General features: G+C 55.5%; 7 protein-coding genes across 7 annotated transcripts; 6 read left to right on the plus strand and 1 right to left on the minus strand.

Annotated features, from left to right (window-relative positions):
• Nucleotides 1-334: 334 nt before the first annotated feature.
• On the plus strand, nt 335-1218 carry J7T55_009224 (uncharacterized protein; the record flags this gene model as incomplete). Its single annotated transcript, XM_053142168.1, has 3 exons — nt 335-417; nt 475-1073; nt 1199-1218. The coding sequence occupies 3 exons, from the start codon at nt 335-337 to the stop codon at nt 1216-1218; spliced, it is 702 nt and encodes a 233-aa protein (XP_052995065.1).
• Nucleotides 1219-1526: 308 nt separating this feature from the next.
• On the minus strand, nt 1527-1994 carry J7T55_009225 (ubiquinone oxidoreductase; the record flags this gene model as incomplete). The annotated part of the gene is made up of 4 exons (XM_053142169.1): nt 1527-1580; nt 1658-1773; nt 1877-1912; nt 1973-1994. The coding sequence occupies 4 exons, from the start codon at nt 1992-1994 to the stop codon at nt 1527-1529; spliced, it is 228 nt and encodes a 75-aa protein (XP_052995066.1).
• Nucleotides 1995-2981: 987 nt separating this feature from the next.
• Nucleotides 2982-4201, plus strand: J7T55_009226 (glutathione S-transferase I; the record flags this gene model as incomplete). Its single annotated transcript, XM_053142170.1, has 5 exons — nt 2982-3013; nt 3084-3466; nt 3526-3804; nt 3909-3977; nt 4116-4201. The coding sequence occupies 5 exons, from the start codon at nt 2982-2984 to the stop codon at nt 4199-4201; spliced, it is 849 nt and encodes a 282-aa protein (XP_052995067.1).
• Nucleotides 4202-5978: 1777 nt separating this feature from the next.
• J7T55_009227 (uncharacterized protein) lies at nt 5979-8642 on the plus strand (the record flags this gene model as incomplete). The annotated part of the gene is made up of 2 exons (XM_053142171.1): nt 5979-8510; nt 8622-8642. 2 exons carry the CDS (start codon nt 5979-5981, stop codon nt 8640-8642), a joined length of 2553 nt encoding a protein of 850 aa, XP_052995068.1.
• Nucleotides 8643-10378: 1736 nt separating this feature from the next.
• Nucleotides 10379-12042, plus strand: J7T55_009228 (nuclear and cytoplasmic polyadenylated rna-binding protein pub1; the record flags this gene model as incomplete). The annotated part of the gene is made up of 5 exons (XM_053142172.1): nt 10379-10735; nt 10799-10894; nt 10953-11600; nt 11665-11794; nt 11858-12042. The coding sequence occupies 5 exons, from the start codon at nt 10379-10381 to the stop codon at nt 12040-12042; spliced, it is 1416 nt and encodes a 471-aa protein (XP_052995069.1).
• Nucleotides 12043-14386: 2344 nt separating this feature from the next.
• On the plus strand, nt 14387-17276 carry J7T55_009229 (uncharacterized protein; the record flags this gene model as incomplete). Its single annotated transcript, XM_053142173.1, has 5 exons — nt 14387-15166; nt 15232-15431; nt 15489-15648; nt 15700-16438; nt 16492-17276. 5 exons carry the CDS (start codon nt 14387-14389, stop codon nt 17274-17276), a joined length of 2664 nt encoding a protein of 887 aa, XP_052995070.1.
• A 4839-nt stretch (nt 17277-22115) lies between these two features.
• Nucleotides 22116-25328, plus strand: J7T55_009230 (uncharacterized protein; the record flags this gene model as incomplete). The annotated part of the gene is made up of 4 exons (XM_053142175.1): nt 22116-23213; nt 23295-24096; nt 24160-25041; nt 25222-25328. 4 exons carry the CDS (start codon nt 22116-22118, stop codon nt 25326-25328), a joined length of 2889 nt encoding a protein of 962 aa, XP_052995071.1.
• Between the last annotated feature and the right edge of the window lie 184 nt (nt 25329-25512).

Consider the following 25512-nt stretch of genomic DNA (forward strand, 5'->3'; position numbering starts at 1 on the left):
CACGAGGTCAAATGCCTGCCGAGGCTGAAGCCGCGCCTAAATTCTAGCTTCTAGAAGCTCGTTCCGCGGCCGGGGCCACTGTGGACAGGGTTCCCCACGCGCCCGGGAAGCTTGTTTCCACCTGAGCTTCACCCTCGGGGCTTTCTATGGCACATTCCAGCTATGACGAGGTCCTGCATCCCGCCCTACGAAGCTTGCAGGAGAACGCCAGCAACCTCGATAAATACGAATGGAGCAAACCTGAACGGAACTATCCATCTCTGAGTGGCAACGCAGCTTGATCCTGGCAGAGCTCTAGAGAAAAAGACCCGCGCAACTAGGGCCTTTGGCGGTCATGGATCCAGCAGACAAAGTCGACCGTGATGCGACCACCCCGTTTCTACTGAAGGTCTTTTACAGGACTGGCGCCTTCCACAGGTCCGTCACCTTTGCAGCCAGCCAGCCAATCTTGCCACTATACTAACTACTCAACAGGCCAGACGAGTTCTCGGCGCCTCACAACCTCCCTCACATTGCCTTCCACACCTGGCCCTCAGCGACCCTTGCCGAACTCAGCCAGCAGCTCGCTGCCACCGCGCCACACCTGCTCCCCTCGCCGGCCATAGGCACACGGCTGGCCTTTCGCCTCCTCTACTACGATACACGCGGCGGCGCGGGAGATCAGGACCAGGCGCCGGCGCGCTGCGTCGTGAAGGACCTGGGCTCGGTAGTGATAGGCGACGGCGGGCCGGGGATATCGACAGACACGGACGATGTCGGCGGGGAGACAGAGGAAGGCAGGCTACGGATGGGCGCTACAGTAGGCTCGGCCGCCGAGAGCGCAAAGTCACTGGCCGACGCGCGGTTCGTGGTCGGCGACTACCTTTCGTGCGCGATACTGCCGCCCTCTCCGGCGGACGGGAGTGTGCAGCCCGCCTCGGCGGCGAGAGCCGGGCGGGGATACGGCGCAGGACAAGCGAGGAGCGTGGTCGATCCTGGGCCGCCGCCGATGAGCAGGGGCCGGGATGGCTGGTCTGCGAACATGTATGGGACCAGAGCCGCAGGTGGCGCCAGCTTCCGCGCGCCGCCGGTCGGTGAGTGGCGCAGGGGGGAAAAGCTTCCTGAGGGACCTCCTGGGCGAGGCAGAGGAGGTAGACGGTGGTGAGTAGGCGGATCGCTCATGCGACTACTTTCGGCAAGAGACTACGTGGGAGGACAGAGGCGATCGTCAAGGCATAGGTCCCCTCGGCAGCGGGAAGCACCCTGCGGATACAGTTAATGACCTCCTGTTAGAGGCTCCTGCTAGGATCTCAAATGAGTGGCCGCAAGGTTTGTGCGGTGTCGGATTGTTTCGATGAGCAAGGTGTTATTGTATCATGATATCCCGATTGGTTCTTGTTCGGCATGGAGTTCTGGTGGACAGGCCTGAGGTGCAGCACAGCCCCAGCATAAATAGTAATGTTGGTTGACGATTCATTCTCGTATTCTTCGCCCTGTATATGCATGCTCTGATGTGCAAATCCCCCATGCGAAGCCACAACACCCGTCTAGTACTCAGCAAGCAGGTCTCCTTTCCTCTTCGCCCTGAAGTTCCACTTGCCCTGTAATTGTCGCCAGTCAAGTCAGCTTCCCGATTCCACAGCTCCGGGAACAATCTCGCTCTCAAGTTTTCACATACATCTGTAGCGTAGGCTGCGACCCCGATTATCGCTGGTACCAGAATCACGTAGTTGAATGTGATCAGCGCCGTCCGTCGTGTCCACCGGAAGTACTGGTACCGGTTCGAGCTCATGTCTGTCGGTCGGGCACGTGTCAGAAGGTCGTCCTACATCACCCAGAATAGAAAGCTCATCGCGTAGCTATCAGGGATATCTTCGTGGGGGAAGGGTCGTCGTACTGTTCAGCCGGATGATGGCCGGATCCATGGCCAGCTCTGCGGAGGGAGGTCAGCATTTCGCGTAACATGTGCCATTGAAGGAGTTGGTTGGCGTACTGAAATGTTTGAGGCCCGCCATATTGACTGATTTGCCCCGTGGACTCGTTTAAAGGTGGCAGTGGCGATGGTTGGGGGGAGTATCGCTTCTTGGAAGGTAGGCTTGGGTTCGCAGGTGAGGGCGGTTGACCGGTCGTCGATGAATCGAGCATGGGATGGAGGGTGGGTCCCGTACACTGTAGTTACATATACCCCTATCATTGCATAGTACACCATTGCAGTGAGGAGTACTTTGTGCAGCCTGGCAACTTCCTCAGACACATCCTGATATCCACCTTCCCCTCTATATGCATACTATTTCTTAGCGCATACCTACAGTAGCCACAGGATCGATTATGTGCAATGTGCAAGAGTCTCATTCCCCATTTAGTGTGGGCCGTCACAGAGGACTGACATGTGCATCGCGTGCAGTTTGAACTTTCTTGGCCCTCATTCATTTCTATCCCTGACAAGATAATTCTTATGCATGACTATCTTCCTATCATTGGCAAATCTTCTTCAGAACAGCATGCTTGAGAGGCAGATTACTGGGAAAGTGGGAAATCAATTGTTCCGTGAAAGCTTCGGACGATGGCAATCTCCAAATTTCTCTCATGAGGATTATGCTTTGGCTGCAGGCCCGGACATTTACTTGTTGTTCACGGTTGGTGACTGCACTCTGACCAGATATTCTTTCTCCGCCATTCGTAGAAGCAATTCAATCGCCCTAGGGTCTGCGAGAATTGTCTTGCAAGGGTTGTCCTCCGAGGCTCAGCAGCATTTTGGTGTCGCCGTTGCAGGAGCCTCGGCTGTTGTGCTGTAGATCTTCGGCCTTGTGTTACGGCCTGTGAGCTGCAGAGCTAAAACGGCCGAGCTATACCGCATCAAAGCATCATAGCTCCAAGCGTCCGGTCCCATCCGTTCTCATAACATCCGATCCTGAGACTACCTCTTGGTTTCGTGTGTTTGTCCCTTTCCCGAGCCATCTGTGTGCATTCATCTTGATCAAGCTTGCTTCTGAGGAGTAACAATGGCGGAACAACCGAAGATCACGCTTCACTGGTGCGCATTTGCCCTCTCTGTGGCTCCCAATGCCCGTGCGGCTTCATTAACTGACAGGCACAACTGCCAGGCTCAATGGTTCCCGAGCCAACTCTATACTTTGGCTTCTGGAGGAGCTTCAAATCTCGTACGATGTCCAAGTGTACCATCGGCAGCCCAACATGCTTGCACCTCCTGAGCTCGAAAAGGTCCACCCCCTTGGGAAGTCCCCTGTCGTGACTGTTACGGCGCCAGGTTCATCAGAACCGGTGGTCCTGGCCGAGTCTGGATTCATTTTTCAGTACCTATGCGACCACTTTGCTCAGGGCAAGACACTTGTTCCGAAGCGGTGGAAGGACGGACAGGAGGGGAAGGTGCTTGGGGAGACGGAGGCTTGGATGCGCTACTCGTACCTCCTTCACTACTCAGAGGGATCATTTATGCCAAACTTGGTGATGTACCTGGTTTTGTCTGGTATGCCCGGCCCACCCCACGTTCACTATGAGTGATACTGGCTGATCGAGATCATCTAGCCCTCAAGTCTAACCAGGTTCCTTTCTTCGTTCGGCCCATCTCCTCAGCCATTGCCAACCGTATCATTGCGATGATGGTATTTCCCAACGTCAAGAGGCACCTGGCATTCCTGGAGAAGCAGCTGGAGACTTCAGGCGGGGACTTTCTCACAGGACCGGACCTGACAGCAGCCGATATTATCATGAGCTACCCGCTGCTTGCAGGCCAGTCGGGCTTCGATGGCATGGGCAAGTTTGCGAAGGGCACAGCCAAGGAGACCTTCCCCAAGGTGTATGCATGTATGTTCAAGCTCTCTCCTCTTTCGGGCTCCAATTCTTTTGCCCGAAAAGCACTCTGTAAGCCAAGAGTTCAGGATCGACCGCAGGTTGCTGACACTTCGAAGACATGGACCGACTAGAGTCCCAGGCTGGATGGCAGAAGGCTGTTCAGAAAACCAAGGATATCGATGGCGGTAAGTTTAGCCTTGTTCCTCAGTCTGCTTGAGGGAAGGTTGTGGGCGGCAACCAGGAGATGACGGCTCATGTACATTGGGTGTGTAATGCGAGGTGGACTATAATGATGATACTGTGCAGGATACCACCATCTCCAGCCGAGGAGGGGAGGGGTGAGAACATCGAGAATCTGACCGTCTCTGCGTCTGGAGTGAAATGTGCTGTAGAGAGCTGCAGGCTGTGATTTGATCAAGACAATCTACTCTTCGGCTCTGTGGGCCTCAAACTCTCGCATATCACTCACCACTTCCCATCAACGAGCATTTGCTATGGACTGTACTCTTCGTACGGGGAAATGTTGTGTTCATGATATAGACCCCGGGCTTTCGGCGTCTTGCGGCCGCCCGCCCGGAGAAATAGGCCCCGTATCTTGGGACGGCATAGAATGTTGTGGTCCATGAATGGTCTGGAAAGCAATGTCCACAGCGAGGTGAACCAACTCAGATGCCAAAGCACTAAGTTCAAGAGAGGCGCCATTGTTGGTGTTCACCAGTACTATCTATGGCCGTTTCAAGCTTGTGTACCGTATGATTAGACCGCGGACTAAGTACAGTAAGCTGAGTCGATCACATCTGCGGCAGAGCTGACAGTTCTTTGCTCGGCTGCCCCTGCTTGGCATCTGCAAGTTGGCGTCTATTTATGCACATGGTCATGCAGACCAAGATGCACAACCAGTCAAGAGCGTGCATAAGAGGATGGTTCGCAGCGATCGCCAATACTGGCTGTTACTATACACAACATCATCTTTGGTGGTTGTTGTTGTACAACGACAGTCGAGGGGGCATGGTTGTTGCCTGTCTGCCAGTCCAAGTCCAACTGAGGCTACGATTCCCCATGACGTCAGCTGGCCAGCGCAGACTAGAGTAGAGGACCCCTGGGCCTGAAATTGCCCAGTCCTGTCCTTGCTGTTGCTTGATTCTCCTAGGGGCTCGGGATACCAGTCTTTTGATTTTATACCCATACGTATACGAATAATGAAGGACGGATGAATGGATGGAGCAAGCGTGCCACCTCGATGGAGGCAACCAGGGCCCAGCAGTTCGTCAGCCAGTAACAGTCGGCCTGTCGCTGTCGGCTATGATGAGGTGGCACCTCACTCGAGACGCACGAACGCACGGTCGAGGCACCGCTCCTTCCTGCTGGATCTGGGGCTGGAGCTGCATCTGGATGCGGATCGTTGGCGCCAGATCCAATTCCAACCGCAATCACAAACAACCCAACCCGAATCCGCACTTGACACCTATCAGCCAGCACCACCTAGCCAGTCCCATTCTGTGGGGAAGCGGCTGAGTCTCGCATAAGCAATCCATCTCTCTCTTGTCTGTCTGACTCTCTGACTCTCTGTCTGTCTCTCTGGCTGTCTGTCTATTTGTTTGTGTCTCTGTCTGACCCCCTGACCGTCTCTCTGACTGTCTGGTATTTCTCTCTGCTCCGAGCGAGTTGCTCATTTCAGAAACTGTCGGACTTCGGCCTCAACTGCCTCAACCTTGCTCGTCCCAATTAATTCTCGTCCCCAGTCCACTCTAGCTCTCAGTCCAACCTAACCCGTGCCGTGGCCTCCGGATCCTAATGAGCCGCTCACTGTACATGATTATCCCTTCGGCTTGCCTCCGCACGTTAAATATACCTCTCATTACATCACCTAAACTCGGTCTCTGAGAACTCATTCCTCTCAGCGTCTCTGTTGTTTTATTAGATTCAGCACGCTCATCTCTCAAGTTGCCGAGCCCTGCGAATCGTGGCCTCACCGTCTTCTCCGCCTCTTCCATCCTCGGCTACCGACCGTTGATGTTGGCCTTGGCTGGTCGCTGCCGACTTTTTCGTCTAACCGGAATCGCCGGCTGCACACCCTGTTGGCTCCGGTACAACACCACCACGAGGCCGAGGATCCTAGGTTAGCGACCAGATTTACAATGGCTGTACACATTGCTGCAGACTCACTCGCTAGACGCGGCGATGAGATGAGTGATGCTTCTCTGAAGACCCCTCGCCTCGGGTCCCAAACTCCGGACGATCCAAACCCCAGTCCGCCTGCCGATGGTTCAGAGGGAGAGGAGGATCTTTATGGCGAGGATGCTGCTCAATCTTTCATCCAGCCGGCTTTGAGTCCGGTTGTGACATATCTTACGTCGCCCAAGACCCCGGCCGCCGAGAAGGCAGCTGCGATGGATAAGATCATCGACGGCTATTTCAACGACGCCGGAGCAAGCAAGGAGCATAAATCCATGGACCAAGTAATCGCCGGGTATTTCGATGGCGCGAGTATAAGTAGGGAGAATTCATCGGGTGATGACACGCCAACACGGGAACAGCCACGACGCCAGGGAGATGACAAGACACAGGACAGGGCTGCTGCTGAGCCCACATTGCCGCCAAAGACGTCAATACCGCCGCCCCAGCCGCGACCTATGGAGCCTTTACCGACGCCTTGGAAAACAGGTCCTAAGGAGATCGTCGTGACATCCTCAACCTCAGAGAGCCACAAACCAGCTTTGGCAAGCGTGTTTTCTCAGTCACGGCATCGGAGGTCCTCTTCTGGTGGAGCAGAGGCTTTGAGGCGGCTGTCCAAAGCTCTCCCTTCAATATCTCTGCCCACCAACTTCATGCCCAACCGCCTGCCCACTCCCTCCTTCTTTTCCTCGGCTTCCACATCGTCGAGGTCAGAGTCGAGAGATCCGACGCCGAAGCACACGCCACTCTCCCAATCTCCGCGACTTGGGAACTCCGGGCAGGCCAGTACGTTCCCAATGACCATCCCGAGCAAGCCGTCGCCCTCTCAGCGTGACGCGAACAGAAACACAGGGATCACTCGTCGACCGTCCAATGTGTCTAGGAAATCATTGGCTCTCAGGAGATCAACGTCTGACGACTCCATGCTGTACCACTCGCTATCGCGCATGTCTTCGTTTGGTGATGACCAGCGGTTCACGCACGTGCGTGAGCAGGTCAATTCGAGATTCAAGGCAATCGTGGATTCCTTTGATACGCCCTCATTCAAGTTACCCAGCATACCAAGCACTCTGCTGTCTCCTCTCAAGAAGAGCGAGTTCTCGGCGTCAGAGATCAATCTCGATTCCAGCAGATCAGGCTCCATGAGGACCATCAAGGGTCCCAGGGATCCGCTGGATAGTGTTCTTGAGCATCTCACAGGTGACCTCGTCATCATGGGTGGATACCGGGGTTCGATCCTCCGGTCTGCTGAACCGCCACATAGACAGCTATGGGTGCCCATGAAAGTTGGCTTAAAAGTGAGGAAAGTCAACCTCGAAGTCGGACTAAATCCAGAGGATGAGGAAAACATGGAAAAGTCGATTATCCCGTCTGGGATGCTGAAAAACATCGGTCCAGTGGACATTTCCAAAAGGCTCTTCAAGCGACTCCGCGAGTGCGAAAATGTGAGAAATGGAAAGCTGAGGGTTCATGATTATGGCTACGACTGGCGACTCAGCCCTCATCTCCTTTCCAGGAAGTTGATTGAGTTTCTCAGAAGACTTCCGTCAAACCGAGGTGAAAACCGCAGTGGAGCGTTGGTGATCGCTCACTCCTTGGGTGGCGTGATAACCCGGCATGCTGTAAATGAAGCACCAGAATTGTTTTCTGGTGTTGTGTATGCTGGAGCGCCACAACGGTGTATCAACATCCTTGGGCCATTGAGAAATGGCGACGCGGTGCTACTGAACGAGAAGGTGCTGACGGCACACGTCAACTTCACCCTCCGAACAACCTGGGTGTTCCTCCCAGAGGACGGATATTGTTTCATCGACAAGGTCACGAACGAAGAGTATCCTGTGGATTTCTATGATACAAATGCATGGGTGAAGTACCGCCTCTGCCCAAGCGTGAGCGACCCAGCCCTGCCACCGTTCACGGCAAAGCGTAGTGGGCCCCTGGGCTCGTTTCTCAGTCTCTCAGAATTGTCCATATCCCGCGGCCGGAGTTCTAGCGATCCTGCAGCTAAGAGACCGGGGCCAAATGCCTCTCCCCAACGCAAGTTAGCGAAAGACCGGACACTTGCGCCCCAGATGGATACTTCATCCTCGTCAACGGAACAACAGCAAGAAGAAAAATACGCAGTCTCCCCCAAGGACAAATCAGACCGCGCCAAGAACCTCGCGTACCTCGCACGCACTTTGGCCGACACCAAACGCTTCCGTGCGGAGCTCCAGCACAACCCGGCACACCAATCCGCTAATGCATATCCTCCCATAGCTGTCATCTACGGCAAGGAGATCCCGACCGTTTTTGCGGCGCGAGTGGCATGCCGCGAGGCAATACCGTGCCAGGATGCGTACGACAACCTGGCCTTTGGATCCGGTGATGGTGTGGTTCTGGCCAAACAGGCAATGCCGCCTCCGGGTTACGAGATTGCAAAAGGCGGCAGGATCTCTACGGATAAGGGGCACATTTCGATTCTAGGGGATCTTAGTGCCGTCGGACATGCATTGCAGGCTGTGATAAGGGGGCGGGCAAAAGGCATTGGTTTAGGCGCAGATGTAAGCAGAGGGAGTGAGAGTGGGAGTAGTTGTTAAAAATGTAGAATTAGATATGCATGTATCCACAGAGAAGGACCTTAGTGCACCAATATGTATACTACAGCCTTACAGCTGTCCGAGACGTTGTTTTGAGTTTATGATGTGCAGGAAACAAGTTTGAAACCAGTTGGGTGGTATGTTTCAATCCGTAGACTACTATGTGAGCGATCAAGACCGTTCATCTGATGTGCTGTGTCTCCTCATCAGTGGATACCTTATCCTGACTGTTATGTCCATAAACATTCTTTTCGCCCATTGAATTTACTGTACTTGTTTCTCCAGATTTAGCGACCCAAACCATAATCTGCACATCTTCCGTTCATTTCATTGATGCCAGTTTCCCAGAAATGCGCATGCTCTATTGGTTACACCAGGCCTACTCATATCGATGGACCGTCTCTGATGTTTTTACTTTGGGCACATGCCGTGGCCGTATTTGGTTGTGCTGATCACGGAAGAAGGACCCTTGTGAACGTGCTCTACAGCAAGGCTCAAGGGAACCCTTGTAACGGGCCCTGGGCGAAATGGCACGTCATCAGGTACTACCCTTCACAGCTTGTACAGTCATGCCACGTTCCACGCTGGTGGCTTGATCCCGCCAATAAATTGAACTGGTGAGATTCCATCATGCATCCCTAGCATAGGGTTTAAGAGAGGGCTGTCTTGTAGCCCAGGTGTGCTTGATGTGTAGCGCCAGTCAAACAAACCCATGAATCACTGTACGACGCACGCGTCGATGATATATGACGGAAGACCCTTCTCACTAAAGGAAACTCGCGAAAATCAAGAGCGGAATTGAGCACCTGCGAATCACTTGATAATCCAACACCTGGGGGAGTGTTGACGGGTGATGGTAGTCGTGGTGGTGAAGAAGAGCTGTGGTTTGCCGTCCCGTTTTACCCCTGAGGCATGAGAAGCTGTCCCCCAATGCCCAAGGGTCAGGCTGGCTTGCTTGACAGCTCTGCCCCTCCCACCCCCAACTTGGGCAGATCGCATGATTGGAAGGAAGACCGTCCTTCCCCCACTATTTCATTGGGTGCTCTTTCTTTTCTCCTCACTTTGCTCACCTCCCTTTTGCCTTGCTCTTCTCCTCTAAGAAGCAGAGAACACCACGTCTTCAACTTCTCTGGATCGGCTGCTGCAGTAAAGTCTTTTCAGGGGGATTCCTCCTCTTTTACGGCCGTCTCCTTTCTCTCCTTCTCTCCTTCTCTCTCTCTCCTATCTTCGTCGTTTCCTGCTCTGCTAGTCGTCAGTCCACCAGTGCCGTCTGCTTTCCTCGGGTCTCCTCAGTCGATATCTCCGTCTTCCGTCTCCATCATATCTCTAGCTGCTTCCGCTGCTCGTCTCTCTTGGTCGACATCACCTCCGAATCCTCTTCGAGCGTCGGGATTCTTCGTCTTCCGTTTCTCGCATCTCCTGTCAGCTTCAGCTTATCATCGTGTGCGAATATTTCCTTTCGTCGACTGAGCTCTTCCCGCTGCTGTCTAGCTTGGGCAGCCGCCGCTTGATATCGCAGCGCAGCCAGTAGCACGACACATACCCTGTTGTGTGTCTCTCCAGAGCTTGGTTGAGGAATTTGCTCAAGACAAAAGGCCATCCGACCAAAAGACCAGACTAGATATCGGTCTCCAGAGGCTCAAAGGGTTATACTTTTCAGAGATCTGCGAGGTGATACAGGAGAAAGTACTTTCTTCTGCAGTTTTGCCCCCACGTTCTTGTTCGCGCGTCGTGGATCACTTTGGTTTAATCCAGGGGTTGCTTTTAGCAAAACCTGCCTCTTAAGCTGTCACCAACCTTCCCGAAGTGTTCCTGTCACCAAGCTGATCAAGATGGCCGAGCCTGGTCCTCCTGGTGCTCAGCTGCCTCCTCCCCCGCAGCCCAATGCCGGGGCTCCTGGCTATGAGAATGGCCAGAACGGTGGCTCTGGGAGCCATATGCCACCACCTCCTCTGCACATCCCGCCCAACACGAACCCCATCCCGACCGCGATCACGTCGCCCATGACTGGAAACACCATCACGTCTCCAGGCAGTGCCAACCCTTTCGTTCGGCGTGCCGCTCCCGAGCCCAATAAAAGAGCTCTCTATGTTGGTGGTCTAGACCCTCGCGTGACTGAGGATGTTCTCCGTCAGATCTTTGAGACTACTGGTCATGTGCAGAATGTCAAGATCATTCCAGACAAGAATGTTAGTGGAGAAACTGCCTGCCATTTGCTATTTGCTTCCGAGTTGCTGACTTTTGTTGCCTAGAACAAGGGCTTCAACTATGGCTTCGTTGAGTACGATGACCCTGGCGCGGCCGAGCGTGCCATGCAGACTTTGAACGGTCGACGTGTTCACCAGATGGTGCGTAAAGCAGAAAGATGTGTTGCTTAACCCTTTTGGAAATTAACACCTTGTACAGGAGATCCGTGTCAACTGGGCCTATCAGTCCAACACGGCCAACAAGGAGGATACCTCAAACCACTTTCATATCTTCGTTGGTGATTTGTCGAACGAAGTGAACGACGAGGTCCTCCTCCAAGCCTTCTCTGCATTCGGCTCCGTCTCTGAAGCCCGGGTCATGTGGGATATGAAGACCGGACGTTCCCGTGGCTATGGATTTGTGGCGTTCCGAGACCGTGGTGAAGCGGAGAAGGCTCTCAGCTCGATGGACGGCGAGTGGCTTGGTTCGCGTGCGATTCGCTGTAACTGGGCGAATCAAAAGGGTCAGCCATCTATCGCACAGCAGCAGGCAATGCAGTCGATGGGCATGACTCCCACGACTCCCTATGGCCACCACCACTTCCCAACCCACGGAGTTCACAGCTACGACATGATCGTGAACCAGACACCGGCATGGCAGACGACTTGCTACGTTGGCAATCTGACCCCTTACACCACGCAGAATGACCTGGTTCCCCTCTTTTCGAACTTCGGTTACGTCGTTGAGTCACGCTTCCAGGCTGATCGTGGTTTTGCTTTCATTAAAATGGATTCGCATGAGAACGCTGCAATGGCGATCTGCCAACTCAATGGCTACAACGTCAATGGCAGGCCTCTGAAGTGTAGCGTGAGTACCATTCCGGAAACCTCTTTCGACATAACCACTGAACAGATGCTAATCCTCTCACAAGTGGGGCAAGGACAAGACTCCTAGCAACCCTCCGGGCGGCTTCGATCCCAATCAAGCCTACAGCCCCCAGAGTGCTCAGGCTTCTGCCTTCCCCGGCACCCCCAACACCTACTTTCCGCAATATGCAGGAGGTGAGATAGCCCGCTTTACCAACCCCGTTGGATGCTCTGTCATGTCGCTGACTTCCCCCGCAGCGCAGTACGGACAGCAAGGTAACTACGGTGGTCCGGCCGCTCAGTCCCCTGCAGGTTATGGACCTCAGATGGGCTTCAGCGGACCACCGAGCGCCGGTGGCTATGGTCGTGGCCAGCAGCTACCCAATGCCCAGTGGGCACCACCTCAGGGGCCCAACGCTGCCTATGGCGGCTACCAGGGCTAAACCTCTGGCGAACAAAGCGAACAAGGTATCACAACACCCGGGTTCGTTCTTTGTCGCGCTTAAATGGTTCAGAAAAGAAATGGCAGGAACAAATGCCCACTTGTCGACCATTGCCCCTTTACATGAATTACAGCATCAATTCCAACATCAGTTCCAAGTTTATTGGCGCCTCTCTACTCTTCCAACAACTCTTTTCCGTGGGATATTCTGCAAGCATTTTAAGAGCGTGGGAATGATTGAAGAACTTTGATGGCATCGGTGCTGGGCAGTCTCGATGTCTTGACATTGCTGGTGAATCGCAGAGGAAATTTCGTTCTCATGTATTCCACATCAAAGTTCCACGTTTCTGTTCAGATCATAGTTGCCGGATGTCCCGTTCCGCGCCCTGGAGGGTTTTCCTGACTGTCCGCTGTCACAAAATTATCAGGTTGCGTGTGCTTTCATTCGTACGCTGGATACCACATTTGTCTTCACGCTGCTGGGAACGTTTTCGGGTCCTACATGGGGAGCTCACTTTCCAATTTTGATATGCAAACGAGACCATCGAGGTGGCTCGTCTGTGAAGATGTTATACTTTGGGATGACTTTACGAATTTCTCTACTTCTCACGTTGACTGCAAATTCATACCTCTTTTCTGCTCCTCGTTTCGACTGTTGCTGGTGGCATTCCTGGGTTTCTTGTCTTTTCCTTTCTTTGGCGGGAGATGGAGTCAAGGGCTGTGTATCGACCTGTTCAGTACGAGCGAGCGAGCGAGCGAGTCGAATGAATGGGTGATAGGCCAGCAGCGCCGCGTAGCTGTGCGAGGTGATTCTGAGCTCTGAGTAGGTAGACTGTGGTGCTAACTACGAGGTGGCATCGGGTGCATTTGGTCCAGGGTGCAGAGGACCTCGTCATGATTGTCGTAATCGATGCTTCCGAAACCTGGCTGACGTTGGTGAGACGGCTCTTGAGTTACCGGCACCAGTCCCCCCCTCCTCAAGAGGCTGTCAGCATCGACTGCAGCAGATGTAAATGACTCGGGATGGCCACGGGCAGCTATAGAGCGGTTGAAATAGTGCTGGTATTCGGACGTATCATGGTCGGCTGCTCGGGTGGTCATGACTCTAGGAGCAACGATTGGCAGGAATCCTGAGGTGCCGGTGGTTGTGATGGCTTGCTCTGGCAAAGAGTCCGGCACAGACTGTACCGTGTGAGTGACAGTCCCAACTGGGCCCCAACAGCCCCGCGATGAAAACGGATCCACACTGTGCTACGTCGCGCACGAGGTTGGAAATGAGCTGGCGCCTGTTAGTGCCCAACCCCAGCCAAGCTGTAGGTCCCAAGGTTTCCTCGACCAACCTTAGAAGGTTACCTTGCTGTCTTGGTCTTGCTGTGCACCCAACCCAGCTCAGCTCTCCCGGCCCCTCTGGCCGGCTTTGCCCAGCTGCCCCAGCTTTGCTCACTGAGATCAGTGAGCAAGCAGCCTCTTCTGCTGCTTGACCTTAGGTGCTGCTAGCCCGCTCTCTATCCAGGTCGGTCGGTCTGTCTGTCTGTCTGTCTGTCTGTCTGACTGACTGACTGACTGACTGGGGCTTGGCGCCCGCGGGACAGCGTTGCTCCCTCTCTTCCTCTCCCTCTCATTCACTCGCACCCCCGTCCCCGTCCCAGTCCCCGTCCTCCCACCCCCCCATTGTGTGCCCAGACATTCTGGACTGGCATTGAAACTGCCAAAAAGCAGTGGCACGCTTTTCAAACGACTCCAAGCCCGCCCATCTCAACAGCATCATCAGCAACAACCGCCAGCGAACCCACCGCCGCCTCTGACGTATTGTTTACTGTGCTGTGCCCGTCCATTCCATAATGAACGTCTAGAGAGCGACTCGACAACGGGTCTCGCCTCGGCACCTTTCTTGGGACGCGTTTGTGCCCAATTGATCGGCCCAGGCCCAGCTCAACCAGGTCATTTCCGCCGGGCGGCCTTGTCCCTCTGGTTTCTGGTTCTGGTGTCATCCCCCTCCCCTTCGCAGTCGACCTACAACCCAACCCACTTTTTGCTCGCCTAGCACCCTCCCCCCCAGCCAACGATAACAACGGTGCTTGCTGCCCGCCCATCGACGTTGCTCCAGGGTCTGCATCCCGGACGTTCGTCATCTCTTCCCATCTCTCGACCAAGAGAGGGACGGAGGCGAACCCAACAACGCTGTTGTTTCTCCTGCACGGCCTCTGTCCTGAGGATCCTGCCATCTGCCACCCGCCGACTTGCCTCACCGTCCGACCGCCCACCCCATCCGCGTCAGACCTTCCACCTTCGAATAGCGACGTCAATCCCGACAGTGGCTTTCACGTCACCAACTAGCCGCAGCCATGGATCAGTGGGGGCCAGGCTACCACGACCCTGCCGGCGCGACAAGGCGATACAATGACAATGACCAGATGGGCCCCAGAGGCTACGCTGCCCAGCCAGCTCAAGCGCCGGCCCAGGCGCCCGCAGGATTCAAATACGACCAGTTCCAGGGAGGTCTCAGTTCACATGCCTCCAGTTCCGCGACCTCCCCCGTCACCACTCCGCAGCTGCGCGACAACAACGGCGACGTCGCCATGGCCGACGCCAACGATCCTTATGCGAGCATGAGAATGCCCATGCGGCCCCACCACTCGACACACGTCTCCAGTGGCAGCCGATCGTCCACCCTGCACTCCCCGCAGGAAACCTCTGCCGCTGCCCAACGATACTCGCCCATGGAGGTGCTGTCCCCAACCTCCCCGTACGCCAAAGCCGGAGGCGGCCAGTTTTCTGCACCCCCGACGACGCGACAGTCTCCGACGCGGTCGGCCGATTACCACTCGCCCCAGAGTCCGTACTATCAGAACAGTCGGCAAGCATCGCAGCAGCTGCCGCCTATGTCATCTTTCCCCGCTGGTCTTGAACAATTCCCCCAGGCCGGTGTCATGAGCCCAAGGGGAGACACCTGGCCGAATGATCCTACATCTCCCAAACGGATGCTTTCTATGTCGTCAGGCCCCGTGGTGAACAAAGGGCCGGTGCCCGAGTTCAAGAAGATAAGGACATCGCAAGATCTCCAACCAAGGGTAAACACGCAGCCAGCCTTCCGGCGAGCGAATCCAGAAGGCGGGTTTATTAGTGTAGGTCACACCCCTGTTTGTCCCGGATATTGGGCCACAATCACAGACTGACAAATAACTTGCAGCCCCTTCAAGCCCTGACCGTCCATCTGCCAGCGACATACCGGATATGCAACCCGAGCTTCAAGTACGAGTCATCGCGCAACCCGCGGCGAGTCCTGACGAAGCCGAGCAAAGGCTGTAAAAATGATGGCTATGACAATGAGGACAGTGACTACATCCTCTATGTCAATGATATCCTCGGCTCGGAGGAAGCTGGGCACAAGTGAGTTGACCCAAACCCCTCGTGGCAAGGGCTCGGCCAGCTAAACATTCACAACAGGAATCGGTATTTGATATTGGACGTTTTGGGTCAGGGTACATTCGGTCAGGTTGTCAAATGCCAGAATCTGAAGACCCAGGAGGTTGTCGCTGTGAAGGTCATCAAAAACCGCACTGCATACTTCAACCAGAGTATGATGGAGGTATCGGTGCTGGACCTGGTAGGTCTACCTACGGTTGCGAGCTTCTGTGCCTTGCTGACATCTACACAGCTCAACACCAAACTCGACAAGAACGATGATCATCATTTGCTGAGGTTGAAAGACACCTTTATACACAAACAGCATTTGTGCCTGGTCTTCGAGCTCCTCAGTGTCAACCTGTACGAGTTGATCAAGCAGAACCAGTTCCGCGGTCTTAGCACAACGTTGGTCAGGGTCTTCGCTCAACAACTCCTGAACGGGCTGGCGCTTCTGAATAAAGCTCGCCTCATTCACTGTGACCTGAAACCCGAAAACATTCTCCTGAAAAATCTCGAAAGCCCTATCATCAAGATTATCGACTTCGGTTCGGCATGCGACGAGCGGCAGACTGTGTACACGTACATCCAGTCAAGATTTTACCGTTCGCCGGAGGTCTTGTTAGGCCTGCCCTACTCTTCAGCAATAGACATGTGGTCGCTCGGCTGTATCGTCGTTGAGCTCTTCCTCGGCCTGCCACTGTTCCCGGGGTCATCCGAATACAACCAGGTCTCACGAATCGTTGAAATGCTCGGCAACCCGCCAAACTGGATGATCGAGATGGGCAAGCAAGCGGGCGAATTCTTCGAGAAGAGACAGGACGAATTCGGCCGTCGGACATACCACCTTAAGAGCATGGAGCAGTACTCGAGAGAACACGGCACTAAAGAACAGCCTAGCAAAAAGTACTTCCAGGCCGAGACATTGCCTGAGATCATCAAGTCCTACCCCATGCCTCGGAAGAACATGAAGCCGATCGAGATAGAAAGAGGTATGTGGCCAGCTCTCATCAGGATCAAGACAGCCGATACTGACATGTGACAGAAATGAACAATCGGATCGCCTTCATCGACTTCGTGAGAGGTCTCCTCACTATCAACCCCCTGGAAAGGTGGTCACCGCAGCAGGCTAAGCTCCATCCGTTCATCACTCAAACCAAGTTCACCGGTCCTTTCGTACCGCCGATGAACCTCAAGGCAAGCTCACTGAACAGGTCACCGGCGCCTGGAACGCAACAGCAGCAGCAAGCCGAGGCGATAAGCAAGCAAAGGGCGCAGGCGGCTCAGGCACAAGCCAACACAGCGGCCCAGGGAGCTTACTCCATGGCCACTGGCCAGTATGCTTCTTCCAGCCACGGCGCAGGTCCGGCCTACGGCGGAAACAACATGTATTCGCCCAGTCATGCTGGACCGCCTCCTGCATATGCTTCGCAGCCGAATCCATACAGCCAGGTCGGCATGAACCCCGCGCAGATGCCGAACGCGAATTATAGTGCAGTAACTCAGCAACCCGGCATGTACCAGCAAGCGGTGAGACGGCAGCGGGCTTCGACTATGGAACAGCAACAAAGCGGCATACCGGCAGCGATACAAAGGGTCGCCAGCCACCTCGACCCCAACGCGCCCATTCGGCTGCAGCCGAGCCCTGCATACTATCCTCCACCAGCGGACGGAGGTGGCCTTATAGATCCGGCTTCTGCACGGGCCGGCGGCAGGAGGGGTAGCCAGGCGCAGAGAGGAGGGGCCAGGAGCAATCGGGACTTCATCCGGAACCTGGAAGAGAGAACGCTCGAGGAGGGTTTCGGTCAAAACAACCATTGGGGCCACTGAGGGCCAAGGCTTGACGAGATCGTTGGACGTTCAACGACTGCAACCGCTATCAGAGTCCAGCAAGAACCCCCGACCTAGGATCGCTTAAGTGGGGGCGGACAATACGCTGGCTGGCAAACCCCTCAGGGCGAACTCAGGAGACACCGGCTTGGGCATTGTCGAAGTGCTCAACTCGGTCAGTCGGGGTCTTGAGGCACCTCCCTCGGAGACCCCGGTGCGTGCTTTGTGCAGGAAATTGTGTCAAAGCCCGTCGTTGGTGTCATTTTGAGGTGGGCAGTGACCAAGGGCCGACCCGAGGCTCGTCCTCATTCCGAGAAGGGCATATTGGCTGCGTCTTCCAGTCCTTGGACGTCTTGTTCTTGGTGGGTCGGTAGGCAGGGTGGCCGGGAGGTATAGAGCCAGACTCCGTCAAGAAAGAGAGGGCCGAGGCTGTGGAGTGCTGTTCTATAACTAGCTTTTGGAGAGGAAGGCCAAGTTTCAATTCCCCTTTTGTGTTTTTACTTCTTAAGTCCTGGAAGGTGGAAGGGTTTGGGCATCAGTGGCTGGTATGATATACGAATGTACGGATGGTTGCCAGCCGAGCCAGGTGGCAGTCGTGAATAGCGGGAAGGGATTGATTGGTTCGTAACCTGTTTTGTCTGGCTCGCAAAGACGCCTCAGGGAAAGTAAGAACGCAAGAAAGCATGCATAGCTATGGATTACATTGGCAACTATCCCGGAAGGTAAATTACATGGGGCCCAGTGTCGCCGCCTTCTGCTTCTGGCCGTCCGTGATCTAAAGGGCCCCCCATTATTCTTATTCTACTATTGCTTCGCCGCTCCACAGCGCTCGACCATCCCCTTGCCATGACTGCTTCCTGGAGGCAAGCCAGGTATTCAGGATGGCACCGTCGGTGGTATACTTGGCAGTCAGGGTCAGCGTTTCGGGCCATTCGTGCGGCAACATCAGCTCGCTGGGACTGATGTAGCACGCCCGTGTCTGCACCACGCATAAGGCGCGCGCCCAAGGATGAGCCCGTGCCTTTGACGGCGTGAGTGTATCCTCCTATACGCGCAGGCCACTCCTAGCACATGTATTCGGCCGAGACCTGCTCTCCCCCGTCCCCCCTGGCCACCTCGTCTGGGACGAGGTCCCCTCCCCTCCCCCCCAAAGACGTGTTGATCCTTGGCCCCGTCGCCACCAGCTGAGGCGCACGATAGACGCTCAGCTCATAACACCATGCGCGAAAGTTTATCCCCCCTACCCCCTAGGGATGGGTCAAGCGCAACTATCACGACTCAGCATTGTCTGGGGAGCCCGCCCGGGCTAGTCCGGACCTGTTCATGCAAGCGGGCGGCGGAGCCCACTCGGCGCGCCCTCGGCCGCGTCGTGTCGTGGGTGGCGGCGTGCAGTGAGGAGGAAAAGTACGTACGTACGTACACAGAAGCGGGAACATCACATTGGGGCGATGCCCTTCTTCTTTCTTTTCGGTTCTGACCACCCCTCTGCCATGCGGGTGGAACAGGTTTCTTTTGGGATAGAAAGGGGGGGGGCGGAAACGGGTTGAGGGTCGTGGATTGTGGATTGTGGATTGTGGGATGTCTGCGTTCCTATTTCCCCGGGAACGTCAATTGACATCACTCATTTGACGCAGTTCCGGTGTCGCCACTGTTCACAGCTGGGTGGTAATTGGGTGGTCATTGGGTGGTACTGTAGAGGTACCTAGGAATGGCACGCGTGTGTAGCAGGCAAGGGAAACATAGGCGTATTTCCCGTGGGTTTGCGGAGGCGAGAACGACGCCGACTGGCCGGGTGTCACCGCCTCGGGGCGCACACTCACTTAGTAAACACTGGGGCACGCACAGGAGGACATAAGACGATTACCAGGCAAAAAGAGAGTTGGTGTGGAGGTCCCCTAAAACCTAGAAGGTGCTAAATATAGAGGGCGGCGGGGCTGAGGTGACAGGCAGGGTGGATGGTGGGATGGGGACCCAGCAAGGCAAGCAAAGAGCTTCCAAAAGATTGTCGGTGGTGACCATGTCAAGGTTGCATTCCGGCCGTGAACGGAACAAGGACTGATGCTTCATGATGCTTCACCAGAACTTACTGCCACGGTGGTGATTACTGATAGTCTGATGTTGACAGAAGCCAACTCAGGGTCCAAGGTGCTATGTCCTCTGGACGAGAAAGAAGGTGAGGCAAAGTAAGAAAGAAAAAAAGTCAATCGGGGAACTGGTGACGTTAGCTGGGGGGAGTGATATGGCGATGCGACGCTGGGAGCTTGGGCCATGAGCGCCCATATGGTCCATGAATTCTCGCGCATTTCAGTCCCATTTTCCAGTTCCGCCATCGCCTATCGGCTCGTCAGCTCGTCAGCCTTCGCTGGGCCGTTGGGGGTCGCGTTGGTGTTGGTCCCCGCCGTTAGCGTGGCTGTTGGAACCCACTCCCACGCGCCTTTTCCCGTCGATGGAGGCACACACGTGGAGGCAAAGTCCCAGTCAGTCCCCTCTCCAGGTTCGGTTCTTTGCCGGACAATTCGCAACATAGGCAGCCCCAGCCTGGACAGTCTGGACAGCTTGAACAGCCTGACAGCCTGACTGGAGCAGGCAGGAGTACGTGTCCCCCTCGGAACTATCCAAGGCGGCGGTCTGTCAATGAGGTCTGTTCAGCCAGAACCAGAACACTGCAAGCGGAAAGTCTCCAGAGAGCGCTGGTATTTCCGCGAAGGGCTTTCGGAGCCATTGACGGACGCATGCGAGCAGGGGTCGGGATACTTGTTGCAGGTACAGTAGTACAGTAGGTCAGTAGCTTACCCATGGGGCCCAGACCGAGACAAGAGAAGATTGACGCTGGGCGGCGATCTATTAGATAGTCTACCGGCCTACACAGCCAGACAGCCTAGACGGGTAGCAGTTGCTTACCACACAATCTCCCGCTGACCGTTGAGTCGGCCGTTGGCCGTTGACCGGGCTGAATTGCTAGAAGAGGTAGAACGGACTCGAGACGTGGAGACGAGATGCAGGAGGAGGAGGAGGAGAAGATGATGATTGAGCAGGGCCTGGCAGAAATGGGCGGGGAAGATCTACCTCTAGGAACTGTTTGCTGACTCTGCTGCCCATGCCAGTATATGGGTCAATTTCCATCCTTCGATAACAACGGGCACTAGCTGGACCCGGTTCATCCTCTCCAACACATATTTCTCAAGCAAGCAAGCAAGTAACCTGCGTTGTGTTGTGTTTGAATTTTGGCCCCACGGCGCGTATTCTTCTCCGTCTAGTCCTCCAGGCAATTGTGGCTTGGCTGGTGCATGTCTGCATCTGTTCAATACCGGTCATCGTGAGGTTGCCACCACGGCTGGAGGGGAAAAGCCAAAAGCCAAAAGCGAAAAGACACCAGATGAAACACATCGATTTGCTTTTATCGAGAACGGTTCCATCGCAGCAGAAGCAGCAGCAGCACCACGCACATACCACCTGTACCAAGGTACGACTCCCAGTATATTGTTGTTGTTATTATTATCCTTCTCTGTTCTGTTTCCTGTTTCATGTTCTCCCCATACCCCATACTACCATATACCTACCATACATATCATACCATTGCCTTACCTTACCATGCCATATTGTACTGTGCATGTACATGTGCAGGCACGCACGCACGCACGCACTTACTTGCACCCGTGCTCCTGAGGTGGTGTATCTCGAAGTGGGGACTTGCAGCCCAAGCTGAGGCTGGACATGACATCTTGGTGGCACACGGAGCAGGTCTGATGAGGTCTGGTTCTCCTGCCGGTGAGCTGCAGAGGATTTCTCGATGTTCCTGCACTGCCCCCAGCAATAAAAGCGCTCCTCTTCGGGTCGGCGTCTGAATGGACACCCGCACGCGCCCCCCTCTCCCTCCCACCTAGGTAGCATCTGCCTCCCTATCCAGCTCTTCCAAGCTTGGTTGGACTCGTGCTTGTGTTGGGTGAGATTCTCCACCGCGCAGAAGCAGTCATCAGCACCAGACCGCGGTCCTTTCGCCGTGTGCAGGCCAACCCGGGCTCTGCCCTGGCTTAGGCTCAGGCTCAGGCTCAGGCACAGGCGTGAGAAGGTGGGAACATTTACATTCTGGCTGCAGAGACCGGGTATCACCACCACAGTTTCTCCTGTCCACACCCTACCCTATCCGACCCCATCCTCTCCTGTCCTATCCTATCCTTTCCTGTCCTGTCCTGTCTTGCACTGGCCTTCAAGCTCGCCAGCGCCAGAGCCCGCCTCTCATTCGCTTTCTCTCCTTTCATCTCATCTCACACTCACATATCTAAGCCTCTAAGCCTCACACGAGACCTGTCCAGATCCCCGCCTGTCGCGCTTGCGCTCGGATCTCTCGCTGAGGGAGTGAGAGCGAGCGAACGAGTGACAAGACAGTGACAACAGAAAAATCCCTGGGCCTTGCTTTGAGTCGTGCTGCCCTGTCCTGCCTTGCTTTGCCTTGCCCTGCCCTGCCTGCCCTGTCCTGTCCTGTCCTGCCTTTGCCTCGCCTTGCCTCACCCTCGGCTTGGTGTGTGCTCTGGTGTGGCCTGGTCTGGTCTGGTCTGGTCTGATCTGATCTGATCTGCTCAGTCTCTCTTTGGGCTGGGGGGCAGCTCGAACCTTTTGGGTGCTTTGGCTGGATTCGGACGGCAGCGCAACGCCAGCCCCAGCACAGCAGCAGCAGTAGCAGCAGCTTAGCAGCTCAGCAGCTCAGCAGCAGCGCAGCGACGCAACGCAACGCAGCGCAACGCAGCGACCCAAAGACCAAAAGCAGCCAGTGTTTTCTAAATAAAGAAGGCCGCCTGTCTCTGCCGGCGACCGCCTTACCCCGTTTTCTTTATTATGATAATGCCTTTCGGTCGTTCCGCCAAACCAAACAACCGATCTCAACAACACCTGGTTGAATCGGCTGGGCCCGCCGCCGTTTCTGGCTCCTCGCAAGCTGCTGCCGGCGTCGATTCCGCTGGAGGTGCTTCTTCTGCCTCTGTCTCGTCTGCATCTGCCTCTGCTGCCGGCCAAGGCATTTCCACTTCCGGCGTCGCTGGCGTTCAACCCGGTCCCGGTCACGGTCACGGTCACGGTCTCGGTCACAGTCAAGCCCAGTCCATTTCCCATTCGCATTCTCAGTCCCAGTCCCAGTCCCAGTCCCAGTCTCTGTCCCGGTCCCAGTCCCATCTGGTCGGAGCCCAATCTCAGGGCCCCTCCTCCACCTCTTCTTCAGCCTTGGGCCCCTCCAGCAACACCTCTGAATCCTTCGTCCAGGATCTGCGGGCTGCCAACCAACCACCGCCGCCGCCGCCATCTCACCTGTACTCGTCAGCTTCCACCGCCTCGTCGAGTCCAAACTCGTCGTCCCATCACCAAAACCAATTGCACCAGCTGCACCCCCTCAACACCGCCAGCCCTGTCCCCGACGCGAGGGTCCGCAAGGCTGCGCATGAATTCGCAGATGCTGTCGCCAGATCGCAGTCTCAGAGATATCACCAAGTAGCCACCCCCGTCCAGCCTAACCCCTCCTTTGGCTCCTCCTACGAAGACCTCTCCAAGCCCTTCAACCCCCCGCAACCGCCCCTCGCTTACCACCACCATCAGCATCACCAACCCCAGCCGCAGCTCCAGCAGCAGCAGCAGCAGCAGCAGCAGCAGCAGCAAGCCCCGCCTCCCGTCGAGTCCAGGCGCTCCACCCGCCGACTGATCAAGAACATCCTCGCCGGCGCTCCCAACCTCAACAAGCAGGACCAGGGTCGCTCCGAGTACACGCCCCACCATCACCCCTCCCACTCCCAGCACGCCTACGACAACACCGCTGGCCTTGCCCGTCGGCCGTCCAAGCGCATCAGCAACCCGCCTGCACTACGGACCGGCCCGTCTCAGGTTTCCCTCGACCAGCAGCCCGCCGAGTGGCAGTCCCAAGGACCCCAGACCCAACCATCGCCCTTGCAAAACGTAAGTTCAGTTTCGTTTCTCGCGCCTCCGCCCTGGGTATCGCAGGGAGCGTTTGTCTGACTGACCATTTTACGATTGCAGAACCCTCACGAGTTCCAGCAACCCACCCTCCGTCGAGTTCCTACGAACCAGGATACGTCACCGTATTCAGACGACGGCGGTTTCATTCACCCGCACGGTCAGATCCATATCCAGACCCAGCTGACGCCCGACCAACAGCAACACTTGGGTCAGGTCGCCTTCGATCCAGCGACGCGACAGTACCAGTTCATATCCCATTCTCCCCAGAGACAGCTGCAGCCCGAAGGCAACCAGCCTGCGTTCTCTGGTCACTTAGGTGCCGAACAGCACCACAACCCAGAGACAATATCCCAGTTGTCGCATGAGTCGCCTGCTACCGACGGAGAACACCTCCTCTCTTCCAACGCGCATTCCACAGCAACATCCCCTGCTGTGAGGTACTCGGGCCACGTCCAAGACTTTCCCTCTCGATCGACGTCTCTGCAGCCACACAACCAGCAACTACAGCAGCAGCAGTCTTCCCCGGACGGCCAGCAACAAGAGCACCACAGCCAACAGGGTATGGCTCCGCAGGGAGGGCCGCCTCAGACAAGACGGTCGCAGGAAACCGAAAAGAGTCTCCGCGGCGATATTCCCCCAGGGCCCCCACCTGGCTACAGACACAGTCAGCAGCCGTCCAACAGCATGAATACTCTACCTTCAGCCCCGCAAGGCTCACAAAGCGCCCAAGGCCCGAACCCTAGCTTTCGTCAAAGCACTATTCAAGACAGGCAACAGCAGCAGCAGTTCGACGGCGCAGGAGAGCAAGGTCGCAACAGCCCACAACCTTCAGAAGATCCCGAGAAGGCTTTTAAAGATTTGCGTTGGTGTTCCCCCATCCGTGACATATGAATTGGTCCAGAAATCTAACATGTCCGTTCCGCAGTGACAAAGTACAAAAATGTTAAGCGCTTGTATTTCGATGGCAAGACCCAGATCGAGCAACTGAATGGTCAGGTGGAGCAGCTTCAGAATGCGGTCGCCAACCAAAGGATCACACAGTCCCGCACGGCACTGGACGACAATGAGTACATGACGAGGTTTAACAGGCTGAATGGGGCAATCAACAATTTGTCCTTCAACATTCGCAAGGACTGGGTGTCAGTTCCGAGCTGGTTGGAGAGCTACGTCAGCAGCGAGGCTCTCAAGACAGGCAAACAAGAGATGACAGCAGTTGGCCGAGCTGTCATCACAAGATGGATCGTCGAGGAGATATTCCACGGCTGTTTCCATCCCGGGCTCGACCCTGAACTCAGCAGACAGCTGAAAGAAATCGAGCAGAACATTCGCAGGGGCAACTACACGATGACCAGTCAGGAAGAGCATGACGCTCTGACATCCAAGGTTGTGAGCTGGAGGATGACGACACTTGACGGCCTGCAACACATTCTACAGTCGGCCGAGAGTTCTGATCACCGCCAAGACTTCATCCGCAAAGCTACGTCAAATCTAACTGCATATCTCTTCCAGCATCTCACCGAGCCACCCCCGGCTGGCGTTGATGGGAGCGCAAGCATGATCGTGGAGCTCGCTGTCGGCATAGCAGCAAATCTACCACTGGAGAGTCGGGACGTGGCAATCATTTATCCGCTACCACAGGACAACCTTCAACCGAACATCATGGAAGTTGAAAAGGCGCCGCTTCCGCCGATCGAGACAAGACCACCCGATAGTGACGGAGATGCGGACTCGAGAGGGGAGGACAATGGAAAGGACAGCGGCGGTGAGAAGAGCAGCAGTAAAGAGCGCAACAGCAAGTCCAGAGCCGGTATGTCAACAAGTTCAACCCTTTCAAGTCTACTCAGCAACGCGCCGTCGGTGCTTGTTCCTGGCAGCAGTAGTAGCCGGAAGGGCAGTGTGGCCTCGGTTTCTCAGCAAGCGTCATTATCTGGCCGGAAGCAATCGACTGCGCCCTCGATCACAGGTACTGACTCGACGACAACCTTAGCTTTGCCACCAAAGGACAGCAACAAGTTGCGGTTCGCCGGATTCCTCGCCGTCGAGGTTCGAGGGCGACAGGTGCTCGTCAAAGCGCCCGTGTGGACGTTGGGTTGAGGATCTCCATGTGAGAGGACGCAAGGGCCATTTGCAGAGATGCAAATTGATTGGGCTTGTATTGGAGATGATGCTTGTCCTCGAGAACGGGAAGCATCATCTCGTACTCTCTAATATCTTGCGCCGATGTTGGGCAAGTGGAACAGGACGGGGAGGCCTGGAAGCTATGGCCAGCAAAATATTC

Source organism: Diaporthe amygdali (genome assembly GCF_026229845.1).
Source record: "Diaporthe amygdali strain CAA958 chromosome Unknown NODE_10_length_1141467_cov_65_626103, whole genome shotgun sequence".
In the NCBI taxonomy this organism is placed as follows: Eukaryota; Fungi; Ascomycota; class Sordariomycetes; order Diaporthales; family Diaporthaceae; genus Diaporthe; species Diaporthe amygdali.